This window comes from Necator americanus, chromosome V, assembly GCF_031761385.1.
Source record: "Necator americanus strain Aroian chromosome V, whole genome shotgun sequence".
Classification (NCBI taxonomy): domain Eukaryota; kingdom Metazoa; phylum Nematoda; class Chromadorea; order Rhabditida; family Ancylostomatidae; genus Necator; species Necator americanus.
The window spans coordinates 23,435,972-23,463,941 of record NC_087375.1 but is presented as its reverse complement, the minus strand read 5'-3'; the positions used below and the strand labels follow the sequence as shown (position 1 = coordinate 23,463,941).

Genomic DNA, 27,970 nt, shown 5'->3' with positions numbered 1-27,970 from the left:
ACGAGGATAGCACGATATATGCACGTGAAATTTGATTGGAATGGTGACTGTCGACAAAGGATTCTTGCCAGGCGTAAATACGATCGCGCTGCACTTCTCTCAGAAAAATAATCATATATGTTCAGCTGTACTTTGCTCAAAAAAAAGAAACTTTCGCTTTTAGTGCACTACGAGTACAACAGTGATAGAGGAATTCAAACAAATAACCACGCTAACTTATTGAGGTAAACTATAACCTTTTCCAGTTCTTTCGTATTTGTTCGTCCTCCGCAGGTGTGAAGCGAGATCTATGTTCATAAAGAATGTCTAAAAAAATTTTTCGAAAGTGCGGACCTACACGACGGGAAATAGTTGGTGTCGACTACGCCCACCGTGTTCACGAAGCCGTTCAATTTCTTCACGGTTTAGTGATTGCGCGCTGCTGTGATGAAATAAGTAGCCGTCTTCAGTGTATATGCCGGATTCGGGAAGGCGTTTCTTTTGTTGCATCAAACCTAAGGATACGCGACAAATGGTAAAATGATGTTTTGAAAAAAACTGAAGTTTACCGAATATAGGAAGCTGGAACCTACAAATCACACCTGTAACGATTCATGACAATATCCTGAACGATTTATCATCACTCAAAGCAATAGTAACACAAAGAAGTTTCGAGAATAATGAATGCCTGCTGACCAAAACATGGACATGGAGAACAGCAAACGGATCACACATGCTGAACAAATTCGGCAATGTTTATACAAACACGTTAAAGCAACCAAGTAAAAGTAAAGTAGAAAGAAACCGACATATCTGGGTTTTAAGAAAATAAAAGAGGGTAATATCACAGACAGTTGGACGGCACCGTGAATAATCATAGACCTTAGAAGATCAGAAATGATTCTCTGAAGCTTTTGCCGTTTCAGAATGCCATAGAACAACACCAGAACTGAGCACGAGAGCAGATCAGAAAAACGATACCAACAGTTCTGAAATCCGAACTAGAGTTACCGGGCGGATAAATCCTTGAGCCGAGAACTTTTGAAACTGATGAGCAAAATCAAAAACAATTTAGAACAATTGAAAGCTGTATTTCCACTGCACAAAGTATACTGGTAAAAAAAAAAAACTAGTTGAAATGAGTCAGGGTTGAATTTCTAACCATGTACAAAACAAACTTAGCTTAAGAACACTTTTCTTTGAAGCAGCCAAGCACGCTTACGCTGACGCAAGATTCATTGTATTAAATTTAGATCGATGCCAATTTATTACTTTTACCTGCAGATGGCAGTCGCGGTGAGAAACGCCACGTCGCCCAAACTTCCTGATAAAACTTTCCTTCTTGAGCAAACTCAAGATCTTCGCCACATCTTTATTCCATCAAAAACCCCCAATATAGTGAGAATACAAATAGAGTTTGCAAGACTATCTTCAGTGATCGCCACTGATTATTTCTGCCTATTCCACATTTTTCGTGAGGTGTCGACCTCATGTAATTTCCACCCGAAAGTTACTGATACATACACATGCGAGTGGTTGGCGAGGAAAGGACCCTGTTCAATTTTGGACGGTTGGCGAAGATCTTCTCATCACTTGCATGAGCCAGACTCCCGTCACCTGAGAAGGGTCCGTGTCCTCCCTATCAAACCTATACTGATACCGAATGTTCCAACAATTTTTCATTATGTGGCTCAATCTTCAACGAGAGAAAGTGAATAGGAAGATTTACCTGTGCGAAACATGCATATTGATAGACGAAAACACCAACTTCTTTTGTTGACTATAGTAATTATAAGTTGAAGCGCTAATCGAGAGGAACAATGTAAACTGCAATATGGAGAGAATAGAAAAAAATATGAACAAAAATTTCACAAGTGAAATGATACGGTCATATAACTCCACAAAGCGGACAAAATGGATAACAATCCACTGTCCAGCTATTTTACCACGGTATCTACCGTGCCATCTAAAGCAAAGCAACACTTACAAGGTACACGCATAAGAAGAATATGATTAGGTCTTCCCAAAAGAGAGCAGTTTCCGTACAGTGAAAATACCGCAGTAAGCAACGACAAACATGGATACAGGGGTATGGTCAGACGCTAAAAAAAAAGAAATAAAGAACAGTCTCACAGATAATCAACAAAATGTCACCTTCAAACTTACTTGAAGCAGTGCACCCTTCAACATTCCAAACTGATGGGAAACGAAGCAGAAAGTTAAACGGCCAGAAAATTGAAGGAGATATACAGAACGCCTAAAAAGAGCAAGACTTGGACGGTGGCATAACCAAAACCAAACCAAGATCATTTTCATTCCGTCAGCAAAAGCATTGCAATTCCTGAATCTGCAAGAGGGAACATACCATGAAATTGAGGACGCTATGATATTACCATGAATAGGGTGCTGTGGAGTGTAGCTCAGGAATATGAGCATGGTGATGCTCACTTCCCAATAGTAATCCAGAAAAAGGCACGTGAAACAGCCTTGGTTGCACAGGTTTCGCAATGATGCAGCTTATTACGAGTAAAAGGAGAGAGGCAACCCTTCAACGCGGGTGCGATTGTGCAGGTTGGGATTGTTCTGTTTCCTACGTGAGTTGCATAACTTTTATTGCAGACATTGAAGAAAAGAAGACGCCCGTGGAGCGGACAACGGAGCACAACTATACTTATCTGGAAGAAGGGCAATGTGGCTGAATGCTTGGAATGCAGGCCGATTCGACCGGTACATCATAACATGAAGATCTTTGAACGCATCTTCGACCTCAAAATTTAGGACATTGTGGATCTGCCCACTAAGCAGTGCTGTTTCGACGCAAACTGCAGCACCCATGCTACACGGTTTTTGACTGAGATCCATCGCGAGAAACAAAAACCGATACTTCTCGCATTCCTCGATATGGAGAAACCGTTCGATTGCATTCCCCATAAATTTATAAGGTACTCGTTACGGCAAAATGCTGCCCCGAAGAAGCTAATCGGATGTCTCCAAGTACTCTGCGCTGAGCCACGCAGTCGAGTGCAAGCGGCTGCGAGAATGTCTGGAGTACTTTCCATCTACATCGACCCTCATCATGGCTCAGTTCTCTCTCCGCTGCTCTTCATAAATGTCATGGATACCATACCCGAAGACCTGAAGATAGCACCATAGACGCTGCTCTACGCCAAAGACGTCATTCCAGTGTCTCGAAACAGAGAAGAATTGGAACTACAATGACTATTGGGTAGCAAGGTTACCAGAACAGGGTACTATAGGATAGCAAGGTTTGAGCTTGAGGCTGACATGAAGTCTCAACGTCAAAAAGACCGAGTACAAGAAGACACACCTACACGAGTATGGCAGTATTGGAGCTAACAGCGTAGACACTACGAGGACCATCGCTTTCAAATATCTCGGTTTGACGATAACATCTGACCGAGTCTTGCACGAAGATCACTGCATGCTTAGTGGAAAGGGGATGTCTGACCTTCTCCAGTGAAGGTTATGTTGATCCGTCATTTGACTTGTAAGCAAATGAAGATGCTGCGATATACAGGTGATGTCAATCGCTTCCCTCACATACGCAATGAGCTAGATGTACAGCAGAGACTAGGTTTGACTCACATAGCAGATAAAGTGCATGAAACTCGTCTCCGGTGGTACGGTCACGCCCTACGGACTAACAAACACGCTCTCCAAAAGAACCGAAAGCGACCAATGGGACGGCCGAAACAGTGCTGACCTGATACGGTTCGCGCTGACATGAAGCTAGCTAGCACTCACACTGATCAAGCACACGACCGAGCAAAATGAAGTCATCTAACGGAACCCCAACTAAGCGGGACAGGCGCTGAATAAGGATTGGATTGCAGATATTGGACGGCGACACAACTCCTCGTATTCTAAATTCATTCGCAAAATGAACAGCATCGTAGGAAGGACCGGTTGTAGGGTGTTTCTCATGCCTTATTCAAGACTACTAGGTGGAAATGACATAATCGAACTCAAATTGGTTAGTCTCGTAGTTCTCATTAAAAAGATACGAGGGCTAGGTATGTCAATTCAGTGCTGTATTTAAGATATGTCGCTGTCTTCTCATTAATTGACTGAGCAAAGAGTTTCCCTTGTGCCCAAATGGGCGAACACCATAAGTAGCAAAAAAAGTAGATGAACGGTTGTCCTACCAAAGCTCAACATAAGAAAGCTACTTGCAAACTGACTCCCTAAAGTGATTGTGAACGAAACTTACATGAATGCCAGATACCATGTGAAGCAGCAAAAGTCCGATAGCCTGTGCCACTACTTTGAGTCCCACCTCGATCTTCACATGAGACGGTTGCATCATCTTTTCCTTTGCCACTTAAAAACATTTTACTCGTCTATATTAGTTCGAGGTGAGTACGTTCAATTTCTGATAGGTTCTATATTATTACATTGTTATTCGTAATAAGAGATGAGAGAAATCACGCAAAGAAATGCATATATGTTACTGTTAGAGTGATTTTGAAACGTGAAAAGCAATAAATAACACAAGTTTATTAATCAATGTGGTACAATCTCAATATAGGTGAAATTATAAGCATTAGAAAGTTCTGTAAAGGATCATAGCAACAAGATTTATTCTTCAAGCCCGATCAGAATGAGTAGAAAACTCGATTTGATTGCGACACACAATCGGATCGAAAAATTGTTTTGTGGCGCAATATCGCAGGAAAGCTCAGACTGTTCATAATCTTTCGTGAGGTATTAAATGCTTCGGAGCGGTGGCTAGTTGGTCTTGAACCCTGGTTAAGTTAACAGTCAATAAAGTGCTCCAGTGAGCGAACGGCTGAATCGTCAAAAACAACAACGAAAAGGAATACAGATTTTTGGGTTACATCACCGCATCATAGGCACAAGAAGATAATGCACACATGAGATGTTATAGTTGAGTCCAAACAACGTAAAATGAGGTGAGGTTGCGTAAGCGAGCATGCTCAGCCAGCCAGGAAATAACAGCTGGAATCGAAGCGGAGGTCTCCTTTGGCCCCAACCGCTACGCTCCAGCGCGGCGCTTCGAGCCGCTTACGCGACTGTACCTAGCTTTGTTTCAACTATACTGTGCACGATAAAAATGAAGTCAGTGGATACCTGCCGATTCATATTCTTCTATGGTTCTTTTAAGAATGCGTTCGGTCTTGAAATAAGAAGAAAATTCAGATGTAGGCGATATGAGCGCTAGTTCACGTCTGAGCTTTTGTACATCATTTCCAAGTCGCAACACTTCTGGATTGCACTGCTTGCTTCTCATAAGCAATTTAATCTGAAACGCAAGCTCTTAATGCATTCGAACAAACGGACTAAAACAAGAAGAATATCACCACTCAAAAAAGCAAAATGCTAAAACAATTATTGAGTAACTATCACGTAAACATGAAGGATTTACATACACTGCTTAGGATTTGTATTGGAATAATGAACTCGAGACTAGGATCGTCGTCACTTTGCATAACAATATCACTCTCGATCTTGTTCAAGGAATTGCAAGCCAGCAGATATTCACAAAGTATTCAGACACCCCACAAGCCACACTGCCAGCCACTCTAGTATGGCACATCTGCTCATCTTCACGAAACAACCCAAACGCCCATACAGTATATTCTGTTGCCTGATTGCTCTTCATCTCGGTAACACTCATGAATCCACACGCATCCAAACAATCACAATAGCATTTATTATTTCAGAATTGAAGAATAGAATTCTAATATATCTTTCCGGAATGAACTCTCCACAAAACAGCGCTCTGTTCGTTATTTATCATCAAAACTTACTAGTTGTAGACTATGTTTCGACAAGATGTATTAGCTAGTATGCCATCTTGCAACTAAGGTTTCTTCTACCAATTTAGATGAGTAATGATTCTTTATTGACAAATCAAGAAGATACTCCTAAAGACAGCGCTCACAAAGAATTTTCGAAGTTAGATTCCATCCGCTAGCTGGGAGAGTTTAAGATGTAGGCAAACAACACAGCAAAATGTAGAGCAGAGAGAATGTAGAAAAGAGGCAAATCGGGAGCAGCAGAGTGATCAACTTACCCCCACGAAGTAACTCCTTACGTAAGCAAAAATAATCAAATCTACCTTTTTTCACTGCTTCATCGCTCCAATCGTAGTAGTTCCGTTGAATAAATGTGAGTGGATCAACATATTAATCTTGATCTTGAGGAGCGGGTGTAGCGATGAGAGATGTAATGAGAAGAGAAATCTAGTTCCCATAGAAAGGACCGGGGTAAAATGTATAGTTGGGTCAAAACGACATGAAGCACGGACAGTTGCGCAAGCGGCTCCGCTAGAAGCGGCGCGGTAAGGAGGTCGTGAAAGGATCTTCACTACCGCCATCCATCTCCGCAGTTCGCCACCGTCCCACCTCGATTCCAATCGTTGCCCGCACCGCTTCGAGCGCGCAGCCACTTACGCAACTGTGTGTGCTTCGTGTCGTTTCGACCCGACTATAGTTGGGGGGAGGGGAGGAGCGCACTCAGTGGCGCCCTTATTTCCCGAAGTAAATAATCAAATAAATCGGAGCCCTAAGGCCTAAGCATTAGTCTTACAATATCTATGACATGTAAACTAAAGTTGTTAAGAGAAAAAAATAAGTTACTGCGTCGAGTTCATTGTGACACTCCTGAGCTACGTTCTTTCCGTGGTGGAGAAATAGCAACTTCAACAATTTCCCCTATCGGTGCGTTTCACAAATGCAAATCAAACGTCACATTTATGAACAACGCAAGAAATCACTCCCCGCACAGAAAACCAATGACTAAAAATTAAGGTTTTCGGGGCACAACTGGTCGAATACCGTCAGAAACTGCTTGATGAAAATGTAAATGTACTGTTATGGAGATCCTCTAAATGAGCTTTCAAGCTTAGTTCGCCACCATTACGCAGATTTAGTCGCACGAACTTGCACAGCGTGAATAATTCCAGGGAAGCTTCTGATTCCATAGAAATGTTGCCCTTCCAGAAAGATGCAATACTGTGATACGGTTGTGGCGCAGTCGGTTAGAGGTCCGTTGTAGTCACACGTTCGAGGGTTCGAAACCGCCCTAGAGCAAACCAAGCCTTTCATCCCTCCGGTTTCGATAAATTGGTACCAGACTTGTCTGGGAGGATAAAAACACTGACTTGATCATCGGAAACATGAATAAAGAGCAGTAATGTTTCGAAAGTAAAGCTACATTTACGCAAAGAACGACTCTGAAGAGACGACAGAACAGGAAATGCATACATGCAGGGAAAAGAACGAGAGTTTGAAGAAGAAACATATCTAGTATAAGTAACGTAGCAATAAATTTGAAAAGGAGCAATAGCGTACCGGAAGTGAAGCTAGACTGTTGAGAAGAACGACATTGAAGGAACGACTGAAAATGAAGCAAGAACAAAACTTTACATGTCCTCACAACTGCGAATAGCAGGTAGTAGAAGCCTGCGCCGAGGCTGCTCCGCTCCAAGGTGGCCAGCCTCGACGCGGCCGCAGAAACAAAATCTGCGACAGTATTGTATTTTATTGTTGTTCCAGAGGTGAAAGGATTCTTTTCACCAACCGTCCAAAAGTGAAGGGGATCGGAGCACAGGCTCCGACTCCGCATCTATGGTTGTGCATGCGTGATCTTGCATGGCCTCAGCTAAGTACTTCTAATTTTTCCTTGTCCTATCACTCGTTCTTCTTCTAGGACGCCTCTAGAATTTCAGTTCGTAGAGAATTATTACCTCCTTTTTTTTACGTATGATGGTGTAAGCGATAAACACTCTTCCTAATTGCAATCGCCTTTTTCTCCCACCAGCAGAAAAAGAAAGTTGCGAATACAAGCTTGAAACTTTGGAAGTCCTCCTAGGAAAAGAAGAAGCAAGAAACAAAAATAAATTTTGCTTCAATTATATAGAAAGATAACTATTTAAAACCACAATAAAAAATGGGACGAAAATTAAATCCTTGCGAGCTAAAATCGTAGAGACGTTGAGCAGCAAAACAACTAACGAAAAAAGTTTTGCTAGCATTATGTAACTTTCTGCATGCTCTAGTGAGCAAAAAAAATAAAGAGCAAAGAAACAAGAACTCGCAGGAGACTGCCATCACTATTAACCAATAAGTCGTCCCATCAGTCGGAGAAACAAGCCGGTACAAGCCTTCACCTAAGAAGAAGGAGCGCGTCATGAAAACACAATGTGTTCGACGCTGTCTATAAGTGAAATAAGCAGTCAATGGTAGGATTACCTGGCGTTTGCAGGAATGTTTAGCGAGTTTAGGGGTAACTTCAGAGGGCCCTCCCTCTGAAGTGCATTTCCTAACAAAAACATCTTGTGTGGAATAAGAGGTTTGCTATTGTGCTTCAAGATCTTACGTTATGGAGTCTTAGTATCTACTGGTTCAATAACGCACTAATTGACACTTTTTCTGCGGACCAAAATTTATACTTAACGATATTATTGGGCTGAGTGTTACTTTTTCTCTTTTAGTAACTCTAGCTTACATGTCATAAATCCCTCTAAGGTTAATGCTTAGCCTTAGGAATGGATCATTAGGAACATGATTATCAAGGACTTATTATCTTTAACTTCCCCATGTTGCAAAGCAATGTAAATAAAATACTCAAAGTAAAATACTTGACAGACAGGGATCGAGATAAAAAATTAAGAATGACGGATCGTTCCGCTTTTTGCCAGACTCAATTTACCGCCTATGAAGTTTGAGAAGAGAGAACAGCATTCTCTGCCTACTTTACAACAAATACATTCCTGAACCACCGTTTCGGTCTGTTCAATTAGGGTGGTAAAATCCCTAAGTCTCTAGTCACCCACTTCTATACTTCGATCTCTTTGGTACAGTTATAGAGACTGCCGAGGCGGCTCTCAGAATAACATTAGAAACATCGGAATAAAGATATGGTTCAACTCACCACATTCGAAATACTTGATACAAGAATGGAATATATAGAAAAGAGTAGCGCAACAAAAGTCACGAGACAAATTTTGAACACATTCGTCGACTCCAAGAGACACGTATCCTGTTCACACTGAGACATGCTCTTAACTTCGTAGCACCCTGAAAAGACTATCCACTGTAATCTACAGCAAAAATTACTCACAAAACCAAGACAAACCCTAGTGAGAACAATAAAACTTCGAATTCCCAGCAGAGTTCTCTATCTAGTGAGTTTACATACACCACATCGAACTAGACGGATGATACACTCCACTCTAAATATTAGCCCAGGGCTCAAAGCGTTTTAACACTACTCAAACTCTTTACAAGAAGTTGTGTCCGTGCTTAAAACATGCTCCAAACTTGTTCACTCCTTGGTTTGGGCATCTTCAAAAGTTAGAAGAAAATCTATCAAGGCAATGACTGCAGGAGTTCCGGTGTCGCCACTGAACCAAGACCGGCAGAGGACGCTAAGAAGTTCGATAAGTACTCTGTAGTTTTTGTGGCCTCTGGCAATCGAAGAAAGAACACCATCGGAGAAATCGTAGTCTAAGAAAAGACGGAGTGCCGGGACATGACACTGCAGGAAGAACTGCATGCCACGATTGAGATCTAACAAGCGACAGCTGGTCTCAGTACCACAATAACATCGAAGGCTTTGCGGAAACTTATTCAGAACGCCTCAACAGTGAAGAATAACAATCGATGCAATTTGCATTCGCTGGTGGTCTATAGAGAAGATATCAATTCAGGATACTCTTCATGTTGTTGTGGTTTCATTTCAACAGCAGAACACAAATACTTGCAAGGAATCCTGGAGAGGTCCTATCTAATACAGCATTCTTGAAGGAGAGAGAAAGAGTTGTTAGTAATACCTGTTTTGGTCCTTGGAGTAAAATACCGGGATAGTGTACTTCATATTTTACGCAATACTCCTAATGGAGCGGCGAAAAAAGCTTGGGAGCTGACGAGATTCCGGTTCAAAGTCCCGAGGAAACCCAAATCTGCTTTCATTTATCAGAGCGCAGGCAGAGTCCATAAGCTGCAGCTAGTTTCGATAGAAGGTTGACAAGATGCTGAAGTTTTGTACTGTCTTACGAAAACAAAAAACATCGTCGGGGCTCTCAAGGTCGGACATGGGACACCCTGATGGTCCAGAGACGATGTCGCCGGGACACTATTTTACTGTCCTTCGCATGATGTTATCGATCACGAAGGTGATCAAGAAAGGTTTTCCCTCTGCTCTTGCTTCACTCCAAGTACCACTTTAAACGATAGTGTTCGAACCGTAGCAATCGTCCGTTAGTTCATGTCACCAACTAGGCGAACGAATTTTCATGATACTCTATTGTCACGAAACGCGTTGAAAAGACGGCCTCGATGAGGAGAGTCGAAAGCGGCGTTCAAGTATATGAAGGCTAAATGCATAGGCTTCGAATACCACTGCCACATTTGGATCACTCATCCTGACGTTGAACACCTGGTCAATCACAGATCGGGCAGGGCGAAAGCCGGCTCGCTTCTACCGCGGGTTCCTACGCCATGTTTGCCAAGCCGGTCCAGTATAATTCACTTCAAAGCCGTGTAAATAAAACAAAAAAGTGAGGTTCCTCGATAGTTCCTAGGATCTTTCGGAGCGGACAACTTTTTGTGGAAGGAAATTACGATAGCTTGCCTCCCCGAGTCAGATATCAATTCGAAGATCCATAGTCAACAGATGACCTTTGCCAACTCATCAAACCCAGACGGAAGAAGAGATTTCAGTGTTTCTGCGCTAATTCCATACCCTTCACCGAACTTTCCATTTTTTATCTCTTCTAGAACCTCCAACTCCTTCAGTTGTTTCTCGCTAACCGTATATGTCGGCTATGATGATACTCGAATTCAGGAGTTGATGGCGCTTGACTGTTCAGCAAGGCGTTGAAGTGATCCCCCAATTATTAGGATTGCTTTAGCCACAGCCACTCCATTGGGAGTATTGAAGACTGAAGAACATCTTTTCATCTTGCCCCCATGCTATTTTAGCAAAACGTAAGGTTTACGCTGGTTCTTTTCGTCCCGTCCCTTTTGAAACTCCTCTGCTCTGGACACCCATTCATTTTCGCCTTACTATTGTACTTGATGACGCAACTTCTTTCTTAGACGCTTTTCGTGACAAGCATCACTAATGGTACCGCCAGCACATACAGAATTATATGCGACGCGACGTCACAAACCGTTCAAAGATTTCGGATATCCGATTGACGAGTGTTCCTCTTCAGGACGTAATCGAGCTAAAGCTTCAGCGTTCTCATCTTCGGTTGGGATCCTTGAGTCATCGCCTCTGCAGTTTTCTGTTAGTACGTTGCAAAAACCAGAAAAGGAAAGAAAAAATAGAGAAGTTTGGATTTCTTCATCATCGCTCCAGTAACCTCATTAGACTCACTTATTCCTGGCCACGTACCACAAACCTCTAGCGGAATTTAAGAACACTGGATTGCATGGCCAATTCTTCGAGTCACAGTCAGCTGATCTTTTCAGGAGAGCATCACTTCTTTGCCTAGGCGATTCATTACTCGTAGCATTACTGACAAAGACAGAGAAGAAGATCTCGGATTAAAGACATCACCCCACGAATCTGAGGTGGTGCAGATTTCAGGTGGAGTATTCGTATACAGGATGGGAGACTACGGAGAGGGTGGTGATTCCGTCCATTTCTTCGTAATTGCCGTAAAAAACGGCCCGGAAGATACGGCTTCATTCGTTTTGGCGCACCATTTTGTACAAGAGGTTCGATTGGAGCGCGCCAGTGTTGTGCGGCGCCGCATCTTCCGGGCCGTTTTTTACGACAATTAGCAAGAAATGGACAGAATCACCTCCCTCTCCGTAGTCTCCCATCCCGTATACGAATAGTCTACCTGAAATCTGCACCACCTCAGATTCGTGGGGTGATGTCTTTAAACTGTTGTGCAATAGTCATTAAGAGGGCGAAGTTCGTAACCGTTCGCTTGTACACTGCGGCTACAGTGTGACATGACGTTGATAAGACAGTTTAACGTGTGATGAAAGGCTGCAGGTGTTCAGCTGAAAGGAACTTTACAAGCTTTCTAGAGATGAAATTCACCATAATACCTATTAACGCAATATCATTGGAAATACAGAAGGAGTCAGAGAAGCAGGGGATTAAAAGAAGCTTTTCTTGCTGATTTCGGAACCACTTGGGACTAACACAAGAAAGAAATAGAACGCTAACAAGACTGAAGTTTCTCGAAATTAATCATGTTCCACCTGAAAGCGTACGAAGGTTCTCTTGATTTCGAAAAATGGCATTTTAAGGAAGCAACTATCAGTTTTTTCTAACATTCCTGCGTACCTCCTACATAGAGCAAATTTATTTTACCGACTGCTAGCTTTTCGAACCCATAATGAACAAGCATCTAAGTGCTACATCCTACTTCACTGCAAGATCAACATTACTAGGCGGACTGTGAAGCTGTATCGTATTCATTGTGATAGGAGCAAACAAAAAATTAAAGCAAACAAAATAAAGCGCTTGACAATGATCAATCCTTTTAAGGGAAGCCAATATGTTCAACTTCAATTCGGAATAGGTTTGAGGCTTACGAACTCGTAAGCGACACACACAAGTTGAATTTCGAGGGTATCTGATGCATGAAACACGTGTTTTTATCCCTCCAGACAAAGGGCGTTCGGCAGCAGTGGGATCTCTTACCACTGCGGTACACCCTCTGGTTGATTGACCACCGTTTCCCTGGTGCACTAAAATCCTGTCTTTACCTCCACTTTCCCGTAACGACGTAATTGGAACTCATTTTAAGTTCGCCGCAATCGATAAGCCGGTTGCCTAGCAGACAGTATTTAATTAGACGTGTATCACGTGGTTCCTTAACATTTTTACTTGTTTTTGCTCTCGCTTTTCTACCTCGCATAATCAAGTGTTTAACAATTCTAAAAAGAGGAGTGCCGGAAAAAACTTTTTTCAACGTCCTACCACTGTTCAAAGGCTTAAAAAACCAATGAGTCAATACCATGGCTCACAACTCGGTAAAGTCACAAAAGGTTGTGTTATAAAATCCCTTTGAAACTACGCTCTTCAGCGCACCTCAACGCAGTGCCAGCGCGCCTACTAATGCAATACATTCTCTTCAAGATAACTCTTTCCCTCTACAGGAGCATTAGCGGAGAGAGTGATGAAAACATAATGAGGATATTTTAAAAAGAAAGATGAAGCCTTTTTCAATTTTAGTGAGTATATTTATGCGAAAAGATGGAATCTGCAATTGGTACCCCCGACTTCCGATATTAGCAAATGTTTAAGGTTAGATGCTTAAGGTTTACGATAAAATAGGAGAATAAGAGAGTACGGCAGTGAAGAGGAGATTTTGGGGAGGGAATAGAGCAGCACTGAAATAACACACTGACGACCAAGCAGTTTTTTTGCATATCTGCCTCATATTTTTTAATGTATTTTTTTGCGCGCCAAATGTCCCAAAACCAGATAGCGAATACCACTAAATACCTAATAACTACTCATGAAGTTTTTTTTGATATTGTCCCCCAACGTCGCCGCACATTGTCCCTCAAAAAAGTGTCCAATGGCATCTCAATGGGTTAAGGACATTTCTGTGCAACCGACATTGCTTCTCACATCCATGTAGAGGTGACGAGAATAAGGATGCTAATTAATACTAATACTAAATTCCCGCCGCCGGAAAAATTTACTTAAACACAAATCTTAATTGAAGGGACGATTTTCTCGGTGATCTTAAATCCTATGAACATATCCTTTTTTAAGGTGCCAGTAATGCTAACTTAATTGCAAGCCATAGGAATGGCTTACATATTTGTGTAAGAATTGTGAACATTAAAGGCAGCATACCACGAATCTGACGTGGTGAGGGAACAGATAGAGATTGGGTTGTGAATGCGGGAATCGAGGAGGTTCCGCACATCTCTTTCTAGAAAAAGTGAATGAAAAAGTAAAAACGATGTGAGAGCAGCTTTAGTTCCTACAAGGTACGGTAGAACGACCCTCTATGTGCGCGTTCCAGTCCCCTCAGCAGCCCATTCATTGGTTTTACTTGAAGACGCTGGTGAAGAGAGCTCATTAATCTTCGACCGCTCCCACCTGGATGCGGTGCGTGCACAAAGAGGGCGCCTTGGAACCGAAATCGTCCTACAAAAACGGTGTTATTTTACGACTACTAGGGAGAACGAGCAGTAGCGCGCTGTGTTCCGCAATGTAGTACCCGGACTCTACACCTTCGTTGTTTGTTCCGCACCACAAAAAGTCAAAATCGTGATACACTGCGTATAAAACTGGATGACTACTATTAACAATTTATTGAAGCCATCTACTTCAAGAATAAAGTGTGGCCGTAGTACCTTTCTTGCAGTATGGATTCGCTTCAGTTGAAACAGAAATTAGTTAAAAAGTAGGGAATGTGAAAGAACTTGAAGCAGTAGTTCCAGAAGAAAGAATTACTTCTTTCTGTTTTTCCAGAATTTTCTGCTAATATCCTTGGAAAATACCGTCCGCAATTCTAAATCTGTATCGTTACAAAACTATTTAAAGCACTAAAAGCAACGGGACACGATAGTTTTCGATGGATGAATGTTCTGTATTAAAGTCCTTTTTTTCCTTTCACCACAGGACTGAGGGGAATTTGATGCTGTTTTGAAGATTGGCTACGAAAATACGTAACGATACATCACTCTCCCCTCCCCCTACAAATCTAAGAATCAGAGGCTTCAGTCTGCCCGGCGAGTTATGAATTTCTTCCTAAGCTTTGATTTGAAGAGGGGTCACGAGTTCCTGTCGTCCTTCTAGGAACCACATCCCTGGCTTTACCGTCTATCTCACCCATCGCACCCAGAATAATAAATCCAGCATAGAGCAGGGGTCCCGTTGCATTTAGGTCAAGATTTCAAAGTTCATCCTCAGAAGAAATTAGAGTATGTTCTGAGCATACTGTTTGCAATTTCTGGTTTCTTTTTCTTAGAATTTTGTCGGGTAATTCGACTCGATGGTTCTCGCAGAAAAACGCCTGCACCAATTCACTATTTGGAGAGGAGTTTCATTATTTCCTCGCATCCCTTATGTAATCATTTTCGGCACATGTCCCCTGTGTTTTGCGTCGTATAAGTAACTCTCTTCCGGTCATTAGAATGTATCCTCAGCATTCAAAGCGATTTGGAAAAAATGCGATATAATTTCCTTTGTTAGCACTCTGTGCATCGATTCGTTGCGTTCTCGGTTTCTTAGGTGACGCGGGGTATGATGTAACTTAGTTGTAGTTTCGAGTACTCTGATTATTTAATAATGCGGGAGTACAATTAACGCAGCTATCCCACTGTTAGTTCCAGGTAGAACGTTTCAGCTCTTACGTCTCGATAATAATACAGTTATCTTCGAAAGCAATTCTATGTATGCATACGCACGGCAAAGTGTGAAACCTTTGAAGAGAAATCAAATGGAAAGCTGCTTTTTGCCGATTCCACTTATTTCTCTGGTACGACAGCATTTCTCCCAAGTACACTTTTTTTATTCGCTCTTCTTGTGAATATTATTATCGTCGTCATACTCTATCATGTACAGATGACTAAGGAATTCTTTTCTGCTTCCAACAAGGTAAACCGGCTCTATCTAATTTTTAACCAAACTGCTATTCATTTCACTCTTTTGTGAATTAATCCTGTAAAAACTTCGTTGAGTAATAATTCCGTAAATGTCATAAATGGACTTGGTACTTGCGCTTTGTAAGCTAAACTATAAAATTGGTAAATTGAAAAATCCGCTTTTGTTCAGATTCTTTTAGGCTCTCGAATGCTGAAATGCAAATGCACAAAATATTCCAAGTGCTCTCTTTTCAATAAATATCTGACAAATTGTCAGAAAAAGTGTGTTTTTCTTTTAAAAAAAGAGTATGGGGAGTTTCGTTGTGTGTTTCAAAAAAACGAAAAGGTGATGATAAAGATTCGTAATCGACTACGCTTTCCTAAATAATTGCACAAATTCTAATCAGCAGATGTAGGCATGATTTGTGAGACACAAGGAGTGGATATGTATCTCTGGAAGAGACTACGATATATGCATGAACTTTACTATTTCGCTGCGCCAGTATTTTTATTTCAGTCATCATCTCCACTACCTTTGTATCGTCTATCTTCTTGAGGCATGCAGGGTCTTTCCTGGAATATTCAGCAGAACTAATGAACATCCAATTATATGCTCAAAAAGTTGTTTCTTGGAAGTAATCGTGAAAGACGGTAGATTGTGTAAAAATTTCAAAGGGAACAGAAACGTATCTACTCTTCCTCGAAAACACAATTACCCACGTTTCTTGGGCAGTCGTTCTGCCAAAATTAATAAGTTGAAGGCTGGGAAAGTCCCGTTGACTCAGCCTATGGAGCTCAGAGTGCCCCTTGTGAGCAATATTTAATCACAGGCCTCAAAAATGTTCTAAAGTAAACTTTTAAATGATCTAAGACCTTTTGAAAATGAGAAGTTCCTCGTTCCTAGTCCCGTATGATTTGGGCCGAAAGCACCCTATCCGATCGATTGGCGAGGATCAGTGACTAGTTTGGAAACTACATTGTTGATTGGATCAAATATTTGTTAACATTATTATTTGTTAATAATTAAAAATGTTAAAGTATCCGATAAGTGCATGTGTTATAGCACAACCTAACAAAGGTGGAGCGATTTGCCATATCGAGTCTTTTTCCCCGAAAAATTTTCGGGACGTTATAATGAGGAGGCAGATATCATATTTCTATAATAGCTATTTATCATAGAGCTGTGAAATCTAAGTTCAAGCGGTTTCCTTCTGTTTTACGGAGTTTTTTTTTCAGGAACATAAAGATTTGCGATCTTCTCTAGTTGTTTTCTTGACTGCTTGCTACTATTAGAGTAGATGCATTGAAATTTACAAACAATAGCTATTTGTGTTGAAATATCAAAAGTAAGTGGGGAGATTACTTCGCGGCAGATCACTGATCTTCGGACATGCTGCCTTTTTCTTCCTTAACCAGCCTAGATTACTAAAACACGTCCTGGAACTGTACGTTAAAGAGGGCCATCACTGTGTTTTATATTTTCACAGCAACGAACACCCACTTGGACCCGTATGTGAAGAGTTATTTGAGAAAAGTTAATTAACCACTGGAGTAATGAGTGTATTGAGAAGATATTGTTTGTGACTGTAACGCGCAGCCGCTCCCTCCATCTGATTCCTCTTTCTTGAAATCCGCAAATTCAGGCATGCGACTACTGTTTAGACACAAAATTGCTTATTTTCGAGTGGAACTAAAAGAAAAACAGTCATCACATCACGCATTAACGTGTTGTTTTCTGTGGCTACGATATTATGAATACATTTTTTTCTATACGAATCTATTATTCAATATATATCTATTATTCTAATATTCATAATATCAATATTCACACTTTTTTACTCTCTTGACTTCCGAACTTTTATTCTGCCCATTTCAAGACTGAAAAGAAAACAAGGATTACAAACGACTATTCATCACGGAAGTACAATTTGACCCACTTTCTTCAAATCAAAAAATAGAATCCCTATTGAGTTTGGATTATCATGGATCAACGATCACACTATAAGAAGAGTTGCGGATCATTTAGATGTCAGCAACGTAACACACATTCACAAACCTCTGGATATAGTTCTATAATCTCGCATCCCTGCAGCTGTTGAGAGAAATCTCTTCGTCACTCAATTGTTTGATTTTATTTTTACTTTGCTTGATACATCGCTCCTTCACTACCAGTTTCATCCTGTAATGTAACCATTTATTCGGAAAAAGGATAGAGATTTTTTGTCTTGTCACCATTGTTGTCATTAAAAAAATAATAGAGTGGATAATAACAGATAAAGATAGTAATAGAGAAAGATGATAATAGAAAAAAGATAATACTAGAAGAAACAATGTTAATGAAAACGCGAAGTGCATACATACAGCTGTAATTTTGTCGAACAATAAATAAGGTACACAAGTAAGTTAATAGCTAAAGCCGCAAACAAATGGCTGCTCCAAAAAGCCACATTTTTGTTGCATTCGCAGTTCCTTTGAAGGAGTATTGTTTGATGCAGTGACTTGAGGCTAAGTACAATTTGTTTTGGACAAGAAGGAGGAAATATAATTTAATGATGATATTTCCTCAGGTATCTATAGCTTACATCAATTAGAAAAGGGGAAAAAGCTCTCAGTTTCAACTAATTTGTGAGATAAGCATATATGTATATATTGTATATATCGAAGATTAAGTACAAAACTGCTGTCTGTTCGAAATAGGTTTTATTTCGACGTGCTGTGCCTCTTATGGATTTTTGTAGCCCTCAGTTGTTTAAAAAGTCATCTTTCAATGTCGATGTTCATCATGTACTACATGTCCGCGCTGTATGTTGGAGCCAAATTTGTTACTTGGTAGGCTAGCAGAGGTGAGAGGTCAACAGCATTCGCATGGTCAGCGGTTCGAATATAATATTCGGAAAGTTCCAGCTCAAGCTTTTATACTAAAGGGTCGATTAAAAAAGTACTTGAGGACAACTGTACTGATCCTCGATGCAATTTGTCCTTGCGTGCATTGCGTTTTTTTTTTCTCTGAACCTCAATGATACTGAATTGAAGTTGAATACAATACATGTAATACATCAAAAGGATTAATCAAGGCAAGGACACAATCCTTCGTGCTTTGAATATATTCACAATTTCTTTGTTGCTTGAGTAACGAATGTGTTCAAATTGAAGAAGTGGTGAATAGCTCAGTTGCTTTGAGTTAACAATTTGTATTTACTCTCCATTGTTAATCACACTTCTATAAAACATCCTTGACGAATTTTTGACAAATTAAATTCGTGTGAACATAGATAGTGTCATCATTACCTTTGGGAGTCTATGATACCGTAATGATTGCATCCTGCTCGTCATGGTGTTTCTCGGGAAGGAACCGAGTATGAGAGCAGCCTTTGTTGCTAGGAACACATGCAGATTATCTGAGAATGCATTTTATGATTATCCGTTCGCGAATAAAAGATGATGATAACTCTGTAAATTGCAATCTCAACGTGCGTAAGCGTTAGTCATTCAGAAGGACAAATTCTCAGAGAACACCAGTAGAGCTCTATTCTTAAGCACAATTATCTATTTTTCTCTATTTTTACCTCTATTTTGAGCCTTCGATAATCTAGTCAATTTTCAGTTCCAAATAAAAGTAGAATGAGAATTGACCTTCCGAGAATTAAAAAAAGAACCATTGTAAAATCATTGCTCTTTTATGTTGATATTATAATCTGTTCCCCTTAGGAAACCTTTAGTTTTGTAACAGTAGAGCTGTTCCTCTCGTACGTATAGGAGACGTATACGTACGTATCAGTCAAAATATACTTTTCATGGATTAGGAGGCAAACAGCCGTTACAGATTCCATGTAAATGGTAACTAACATAGCGAATAACTCTGGTGACTGTTTCTGCATTCACAGGCAAGAAAGGAGATTACATGGGCAGAATTTTCTTATTCATTTATTTGTTTATTTAACGATGTCAATGTTACAATGTGTCGTTGCATGTTTCATCTCTATTTGCTCACATCAGTAGTGGTGGTTCGCATTTATTCCTCTCCAAATTCTGATACGAACCAGTCCCTCCATATTGTTTTTGGTCGGCCAACTTGTCGCTTCCAACTTCATGGTGTCCATTCGATAACCATTTTCGTCCAACGGCTATCTTTTGTAGCACACATCTTCCTGGCCCACGTCCACTTTTTTAGTCGCTCTAGCCATGGTATCTGGGAGTTCTGCAGTATTTTCCAACCGTATATTCGTACGATGTATGAGAAGAGTTACTTTTCATTATTTGCCGTTATTTCTCATTATTTGCTTCGCCGAAAGTTTAGAACTTCGTAACAACGCTTTTGTGTACTGCATATCCGGCGACAACTAATGGTGTCAATCTGGAAATTCAGCATGATGAACAAGTGGTTCAACATGATGTTGTCCTGGCGACTGATGCGAAGATAGGCAAAGGAAAGTGGACAGCTACCGACCGCTCACGGTGGTGTTATTAGTCTAGCATTACATCATGCTGTATAATAACGGGTTTAGTCTGTCATGTGTGTGAATGTGTGTGTCTGGGTCGAAAAGGTGCCGCGATGCCAGTAAGCTATAAAATGAGGTGCGACAGGTCTCAAGCCGTCGAAATGGTGCATCGTTAAGTGGTAGAATGGGTTAACAGAGGTCGTGGAATTAGTTTTCCGTGGAGCAGTAGTATCGCGCAACAACTTCGTGTGCATGTTCAAAAGGTGAATGAGAGTTGGCAACCGCTCGAAGGCCGTGACCACTATCATGTCGCGTTTCACCTCAATGACCCCTTCGCATGTCTATTTCCTTTTCCTCGTGTTGGTAACATGGGTTCTTCAGAAGGTGGGAACACCCATGCAAACGGCTGCTTAAATAGTAGCCGACAGTTTAAATGATCTCACTTGGAACGTTATCTTCCTCACCACGATGATGTTCACGTCATTTTACCTTAAAACACCATTCTGTGACAACTGTTGGAGAAAGCAGGAAAAAATCCTATATTTCGAGTAATGCTTTCAAATTGTGTCTCTGTTATATTGGTATCGAAGAAGTGTTTGAAGCGGAAGTTTGTATACTCTCCAAATAAGGAACCGACGCGTTCGACCGTCCTTGAATCTTGGCACGGTGAATACGGAGTTTTTAGTGGTTTGCTTGAGCATTGGCCAAGAACGGTATTAATATTCATCAACAGCTAACGTTTCAGCGCTTTCGCCTTCGTCAGAGCCTGGGAAAAGTCAAAGCCATCAGTGGTTTATTCTCTCAGGCGATCACCCTAAAGGAAGCCGTGAACGAACAAACGCTGAATAAGCTCATACAGCAACACACCGGCTAGTGCTTCCCTCATTTGCTGGACTTGGCAATGCAACAGACCACCACGTAAAACAACTACGAGTCACATGACTTTTTTATAAAGGCCTCAAGACCCTCACAGACCTTGATATGGGGCTAATTCGTTTGTGATCGCAATGCACTCACCCTTCCTTTTCATTCTTGGACTTTTGGCTGTGATCCAAAATACCTCTAGTTTTCTGCGTGCTATGATCTCGGACTCGAAGGACTCGAAGGTATTGTAACTTCTACCTCTACTTCGAAGTTTTGATGGCTTATTCTACGTTGTGTTTCTAGCGGGGTGAAGAGTTCAGATTTTGCTAATACATATTGAACGGCCTGTTTAATCTAGGTAATCGCCACCGCAGAACCTAAAAAAACCCTTGTGACTCGTAGTTGTGGTACGTGGTGGTATGTCCAACAGTCGAAGTAAGCACTAACCAATGTGTTGTTGCTTGAGTTTGCACACCGTTTGTATGCTTTCTGTAAGCTGATAAAGCGCTTGGGAGAATAAATAACTGATGGCTTTGGTTTTTTCGAGGCTCTAACGAAAGCGAAAGCGGTGAAACGTTAGCTGTTGATAAGTAGCAATGCTAATCTTGGCCAAAGCCAAGCAAATCCATAAAAGCTACGCATTCACCATGCCAGGGCAGCGCTCTCTTCTTTTTTTGTATTGTTAGAAAACCAGAATTCTAATTTTGCAGAAAATGCCCCTACTATTAATTTTTATTGATCAGTGAAGGCAAGCGAAGCGAACAGCACAAAAAAGACTGAAGTCCCGCTGCAGCCGGATTGGTTCAGATTGGCTACAAATAAAGTGATAAAGTTTTTAAATAAAGTTGCGAGCTACCCAAATTTTTATTCTCTTAAAAAACCAACTTGCTGTGAAAACCATTGAATTTAAAAATTACAAAGTTTTGTGCTATTATTTTATGTAAAAGATAAGGTAAAGATAATTAATCAGCTAATAGGTACTCTGTTGAAGGGCCCAGTGATGCTTCTTCTACTGTCTTCCTTCTACTGCAGCGCAGTGTAGTGGCGTTTCTATTGAAACGGTCAGGGATGAATCCCTGATCGAATTGAGATTTGGATTTTTGCATTTAGGGGCAAAAACTATAGAAGGTCATTTCCTTATCCGATAATGAATTTTCCTGTTACCACTCAAAAAATCAGTTTCGATTATGTTACTGAGCGAAAAAAAAGACATCTACACCCTGAAGTAGGGATAAAATTAGCGCAAACTAGGCTCCACGAGTTTCTGAATAACGACACTCAAAGTAAATTTCTTGCAATGCAGTTTTGGGCAGTATCAGAGACAGGTTTTTCTATATCTGCGCAAAAGGTGCTGTTTCTAATCACCCAAGTTTCTTGGAACCAAGTTGAGAAAAGTGCCAAACTTTCCTCAAATTTTCGAATTTTGCTCAACTGGCTTTAGAGAAAACCAGAACACCTACAGAGACTAAAATGTGCATATAAGGGGTTTTCCTTGATGCTTTATCAAAATATGGCGTCGGATTTTTTAACCGCACCACCTTCCAAAGACAATAAATGCGAAGTTTTCTATTTTCGTCAGCGCATCAAAATCTGTATGACTTTGAACAAAGCCCAGTAACTATGTACGTGGTTTACAAAAAACCAAGGCGGTCCAGAATATTTTATAGTGGAGATTTCATTTGTCAGAATTTCGTTCTACTTTTTTCAGGTGGTTTTTCTTATCTCAAAAGCTAGTTGAGAAAAAGTTAAAAAATTTGCCAAAATTCCCAACTTTGCCTAGTCAGCTTTCAAAAAAAAAACCAGAGGGTTTCTAAATAAGGTTATTCACACTTTTTAGCGCAAATCTTCTTCTACTCTAATCTTTATTGTCATTTTCTGACTTTCCTGCAGTCCATCGTTGTTCATAATTACTTCAGCTTAACGAATTCCGACCATAGTGTGAAAACAGTTTAAAACGTAACGTCCGTCGTTCTCAGTTTTTTTTCGTTTCACAAAGATAATGGTTCCGGCTGAGATCAAACTCTTTCACTTTATATTGATATCCATTATAGTACTATTTATTGATATTTATTATATTATTTTAGCATAACTTTCTCATTAGGTGTAATTTCGTTTCTTTAATTCCATTTATTATATCAAATTTTTAGTTGCTATATGAGCGGTTGCACTAGAAAGAATGAGATGAGGAGGTCTTCTGTAGGTGGATTTTTCCCGGCTACACGCTTCACCCTGGCCATGATCCTCATCATGAAAGCACTTTCACTTCGCAGAATTCTTAAAAACAATATACTTGGTGGCCCAGCTGATCTACAAAGTTCCCAAAAAAGATCTTTTTCTGGAAATTCATGCAGAGAGTTTACAAAAGGTGTTCTTTCCGAGTATAATATCAGTTCAGTTTTCGATACAAGAGCTCTGCACAACATTCACATAACAAGTTTTGGCACATGTATTCTAAATCCTGGGGATGCGCCGATTCCAATCATACAAACATTCATCATCAGAATTCGTTCTTCGAAAAACCACCTGTACGATTTTCCCTGAAGTATATTGGATAGAGTAAATACATATGCATATTTCCCCTGGCTTTATTTTTTCTTCCAGAAAAACTGATATTGAAGAATTACAGCGGATATCTCGACTTACATAATTTTGAGAAATCCGAATGTAATTCTGCCGAAGTTGAGCAAGTAGGCAGTACGTTGACTTCAACATTAATAGGTTCTATGTTGCACGCTGTCACGTTCATCGTCCTCCATAAAACTCACTTCTTCAAATCTCTAAAAAAAGAGGATTGCAATCTTTCTTGTTTTCGATTCGAACAAGAATCACAGTTCTCGCTCCAATGATGATAATATCTATTTTACTGTTATTTAGTGTCAGTTCGGAGTGCGTCGCCTCTTAATATGTCAGATCGAGGTTTTGTTGCTGGAGCTTGAAAAAAACGCTGGTATTCGATGAAAAAACGTAGAGCGATGACGTTCGGATGCAGTTCCACATATTGTAGCCTTACAAGAAAGGTCAATGGCAAAAGTGTCCTGGTAATTTAGATAGATTAGATTTTAAGTGGTACTGTAGCTAAAATTACTTTTTAAATTCTATTATTAACACTATTATTTTGATTCTTAAGCCAGCATACTGCTACAATATTCCGAATTCTGTGCTTCTCGATCATGCATTTTCTTTTTCCACGCCTCGGTTATGAAGGTGGAAGGAAAAACAAAGCAAATTGACAAAACAGTAAACAAAAATGTGTTGATTAGTTGTGTAAATATGCATGTTATTGGTTTCCAGTTATAGTTGTGATTCACATGCTTTTTTTGGCATGGATTTTTTCTATTGAGTTTGAACATCATCAATTCTTTCACGTTCGAAAATTCTTCCTCTCTTTCTTCAGGGTTGCATTTTTGAAAAAGTTCATTATTCCATTTGAATTACCGCATTCTCGGCGTAAGGGAGTGTAATTAGAATGCGTTATTTGTTCTCGTCGTCCCATGACACTTTCAAACTTAATTAGAACGGCTGCCGTCTATACGAGACCATTTAATCGCCTCACCAGTGGTATAAAACAGAGTGATTTTTTTTTTCTCTGTTCAAAGGTTGCATTAGAGATTTTGCATTCCAAAAGCATAATATATGTACTTGCTGCTTGCACCACATCACTACAATTTTTTTCGGCATGAGCCGTGCTTTGCGTTGTTTCAGGCGATCTGAAAAAGTTCTAAAATAAGATCTTCAGCGGACAGCAATTGTGAATCCAGTTCTAATCCACCAGGTTGGTAGCTCCTAATTCAGCAATCCTATTTCCCCATATGGCATCACGCTCATTTTCTACTCAAAAATATTTTTATTCATTTCGTGCCCATTCTTTTTTTTTTGCAGAATTCGTCAGTTTTTAAGGGACAGTTTTCAAAGAGGAATTGATCCCGATACAGCAACACTAGAAAATCAAGACAGAACAATTGGCTGTGTGCTTCACTTTCTACTATTATTATTTCTACCCAAAATCGTACTGGCAGTAAGGCTGCCAGAAGCTACCAACCTCAAACACCAGCACTTCTGTGGATGCTGACGTTTGATCTATGGATCTTTTGAAATGAATGAGATTAGATTGCTCAAGTGGCAGCGTCATATTGACGCTTTTTTTTACTATGCATTTCATTATGTTTGAAACATTCTCCAATACCCGTTCTTTCTAGCAATCCTATTTCCCCATTTGTATTTTTCGAAATAGTGCGCGTCGAGTAATGTTTTCATCTGCATTGCACTTCAAAATTTTTCTTATTGAGGACATTAAATTACTCCAAGTGGATTGGAAAAACGTTGAACTGCTTTGTTCATTTCTTTTAAATGGCGGATATAAATTTGACTATGCAGAAAAGTGTAAAAGGCTGCAACTCTAAGCGGTTCTTCAGAATGTTATGATACAGTCTTGTTGAGGAATACAAGGCTCATGTCACCTATGTATTCTCAGTTTTCCAGTTAGAAACTGAACTTCTCATCCTCCATTCACTCCTTCATTTCTTAATTTCAGGTAAAACTCTACATTTAAAAATCAGTGCTTCAGTAGTAGTGCATATATTATATTGTGCATATGTTATTATTATTATTATTATTATCACTATTATTATCATTATTATTACTATTATTATTATTATTATATTCGATATTTTCTTCTTGTTCACGTCCATCATATCTCATGCTCTCCTGTTCTTTGTCAACGTGCACGTTTTCGATCAATAACAGTTGCATGGTTAAAGTATGTGAAGGGATTTTAAATTTAGTTTCGATCTACCATCCACTATCAGTTTTTCACTGCGTGAACGGGGAATCCCAAAACAGCTTCGATAAGGGTGGAATAAAATTAGCAACTAACTTTTAATTCAGAGAGTGTTTCAGAGGTTAACTGAAGTGAATGGAGCCAAATCTTGACGAAGAAACGGCGTATCTTGTCCAGTAACTCATATTACTTAGTCCCGCTGAAATTTTTGAGTTAATACTGGATTTTTTTGCGCCGCCTGTTTAAAAAAGTCGACAAATGGGAAGAAAGCCAAATATGTTTCCTCTTCTTAAAAAATAACGGAAGCAAGGAATAATTGACAGTAGTAATCTTCCACTCTTTCCAACCTTCTTTCAAACCGTTCTAAACAATGCTCTACTAGTATTTGGTTGAGGAATAATCCATGGCTGTTTTGTTGCACCTCACTATATGAGTTCTGTTTTTAGTCCCACTGATTCTTTTTCTAAAATAACTTAAATGGAGTTCCAAGTGATAAATTTTTTGCATTCAATCGAGATGATGTAGCCGCTGAGGCTGGGATTGCTTGCTAGTAGTGTTGGTCTTCGAGCTTCAAACATGAGAATTCCGATCTCAATGACGGATCGCCCGCCGCTCTATCAACTGTTTTGGATTGAGCAGAAATCCATTTCTTTCCAGTTAATCTGTTCAGAACACAGCAAAAAAACTGCAAATTAATCAGTTCTGTGTTGTCCTTCGTGTCGTTCGCATCGTCTTCCACCTATGCTTCCACAGATTTTGCAAGTATAGCATAGTTCTTCATCTTGTTTTTTGTCCTTCTTCAGGCTTCCAAGGCCCATCCGTTCCTTTTTTGCACAAAACAAATCTCCCGAGCACTATGCTTCAGCACTTTGACTGAATGAAAAACGTATCGAAAATGCAGTGATTTGATCACTTTGCACTTCATTTCAATGAATTGAAAATGCAACAACTGAAAAAGTTGAAAATTGGGTTTAGAACTTTCATGTTTAGCTAGATGTACCCGACAAAAGTGTTGCACAACGTTTTCCCAACACTTTTTATTTCTATGCGCATTTTTAACCTTTAGAAAAAAGCAGCAGTGAATAATGCTTCTAACCAATAAGTGATCACGTTATCCTTTAGATGAAGCCATAACATAAGTTAATTGAGGTAATCTGTATGAATGTATGATCCACGAAGTCAAAAAAAAAATCCTCCAAAAATCAAAACTCCTTTCAAACCGGGAATTGGCTGCGTTTTTTTCTTATTTCACGCGCTACTCTCCCCGATAAGACCATAGAGGCGTAACAGTGCCTGATCGTCCTTAAAAAAACGGTAAAGGAACGGCGTTATCTCCCACTAGCCAAGAAACAGTCGGTTGTCGTCAAGATATACGGGAAACTCACTTCCGACGTTCCCCGCCTTACGTCGGAGACATAAACCTAAAGGTTTACTGTATTTGAGGGTTTAATTTTTAATTGGGCTGTTTATTTTATTTCTAGCAAAACTCCTTTAATACACTTTTCCATCAAAACTGTAACTGTTCCGAAACTTCCTGTCCACTTTTGGCTCCAGTGACCTAAAAATAAATGAAATCGAATAATGTAGAAATTAACTGATTGTTTCTGAACAAGGTATGAATAACATCTCCCTGTGAAAAAGCAAAGGCATAATTTTCTACATAAGTAGCAGTTTGAGAAGCAGAATTGCAGAAAAACTAAATTGAAGAAAGAAAGCCGGCGAGTATACCTATTTACAAACGTAGTACAAACAAACGACCCAACTGAATAGAGTGTGAGAGCTTTTCATTATCTTTTTTTAGTTAAATCGACCACAGTAAATCTGATTGGGAAATGCCATGTATCCATTTTTTTTAAAACATAATGGCGGGGTACCACAAATCTGACTTGGTGAAGGAATCCGCGTGAAAAGCTAGAAATGAGGTAGTGGATTGCGATTGATGATTATTTTTATGAGTTTGGTTCTCTTTTTCCTTTTCTAAAAAGTTTTCTGTAAGAATAACTAAACTAAATGCGTAGAATAGTAAACGAATTTTCGAGTAGTGTATGGTCCTTCTTGAGATTTAAGAGATCTTCATTTATGAATTTTGGAAAGTGTACTTGAAAGAAGCGTCAAAACGTATTCCCTCACCCAATAATGCTCACCAAATGCTTCTCACCTGTATTCTGTACCGTACGAAAACCACTATTACTTCCTTTAACGCTCCGCCTTTTCTCGTTCTCCTTTGATCAATTGCAGACCCCATTTCGACATCTAATCGTCCTCTTCTGCTCTTCATTCGTAGAATTTGAAACAACACCGGATGGTACGTTGAAATGATTAGTTCCAGCTGTTTCAGTTGCCCTGAG

General features: G+C 40.0%; 1 protein-coding gene across 3 annotated transcripts in view; it reads right to left on the bottom strand.

Annotated features, from left to right (window-relative positions):
- RB195_014961 (uncharacterized protein) overlaps positions 1-13,876 on the bottom strand; it is a gene marked incomplete at both ends in the record, with an annotated part of 28,079 nt that extends 14,203 nt beyond the window's left edge. The window contains 14 exons of one of the 3 annotated variants that reach the window (XM_064205455.1): positions 237-306; positions 372-494; positions 549-568; positions 924-968; positions 1,709-1,806; positions 1,967-1,998; positions 2,037-2,081; positions 2,146-2,236; positions 4,211-4,320; positions 5,092-5,263; positions 8,899-8,911; positions 8,962-9,044; positions 9,103-9,144; positions 10,366-10,389. In XM_064205455.1, the coding sequence (XP_064061335.1) occupies positions 237-306; positions 372-494; positions 549-568; positions 924-968; positions 1,709-1,806; positions 1,967-1,998; positions 2,037-2,081; positions 2,146-2,236; positions 4,211-4,320; positions 5,092-5,263; positions 8,899-8,911; positions 8,962-9,044; positions 9,103-9,144; positions 10,366-10,389 (968 nt within the window). Of the gene's footprint in view, positions 1-236; positions 307-371; positions 495-548; positions 569-923; positions 969-1,708; positions 1,807-1,966; positions 2,082-2,145; positions 2,237-2,650; positions 2,746-4,210; positions 4,321-5,091; positions 5,264-8,898; positions 9,045-9,102; positions 9,145-10,365; positions 10,390-11,140; positions 11,248-11,349; positions 11,464-13,736 lie in introns of those variants that run through there. The other 2 variants (XM_064205453.1, XM_064205454.1) reach the window with 2 other exon arrangements.
- Positions 13,877-27,970: the final 14,094 nt, after the last annotated feature.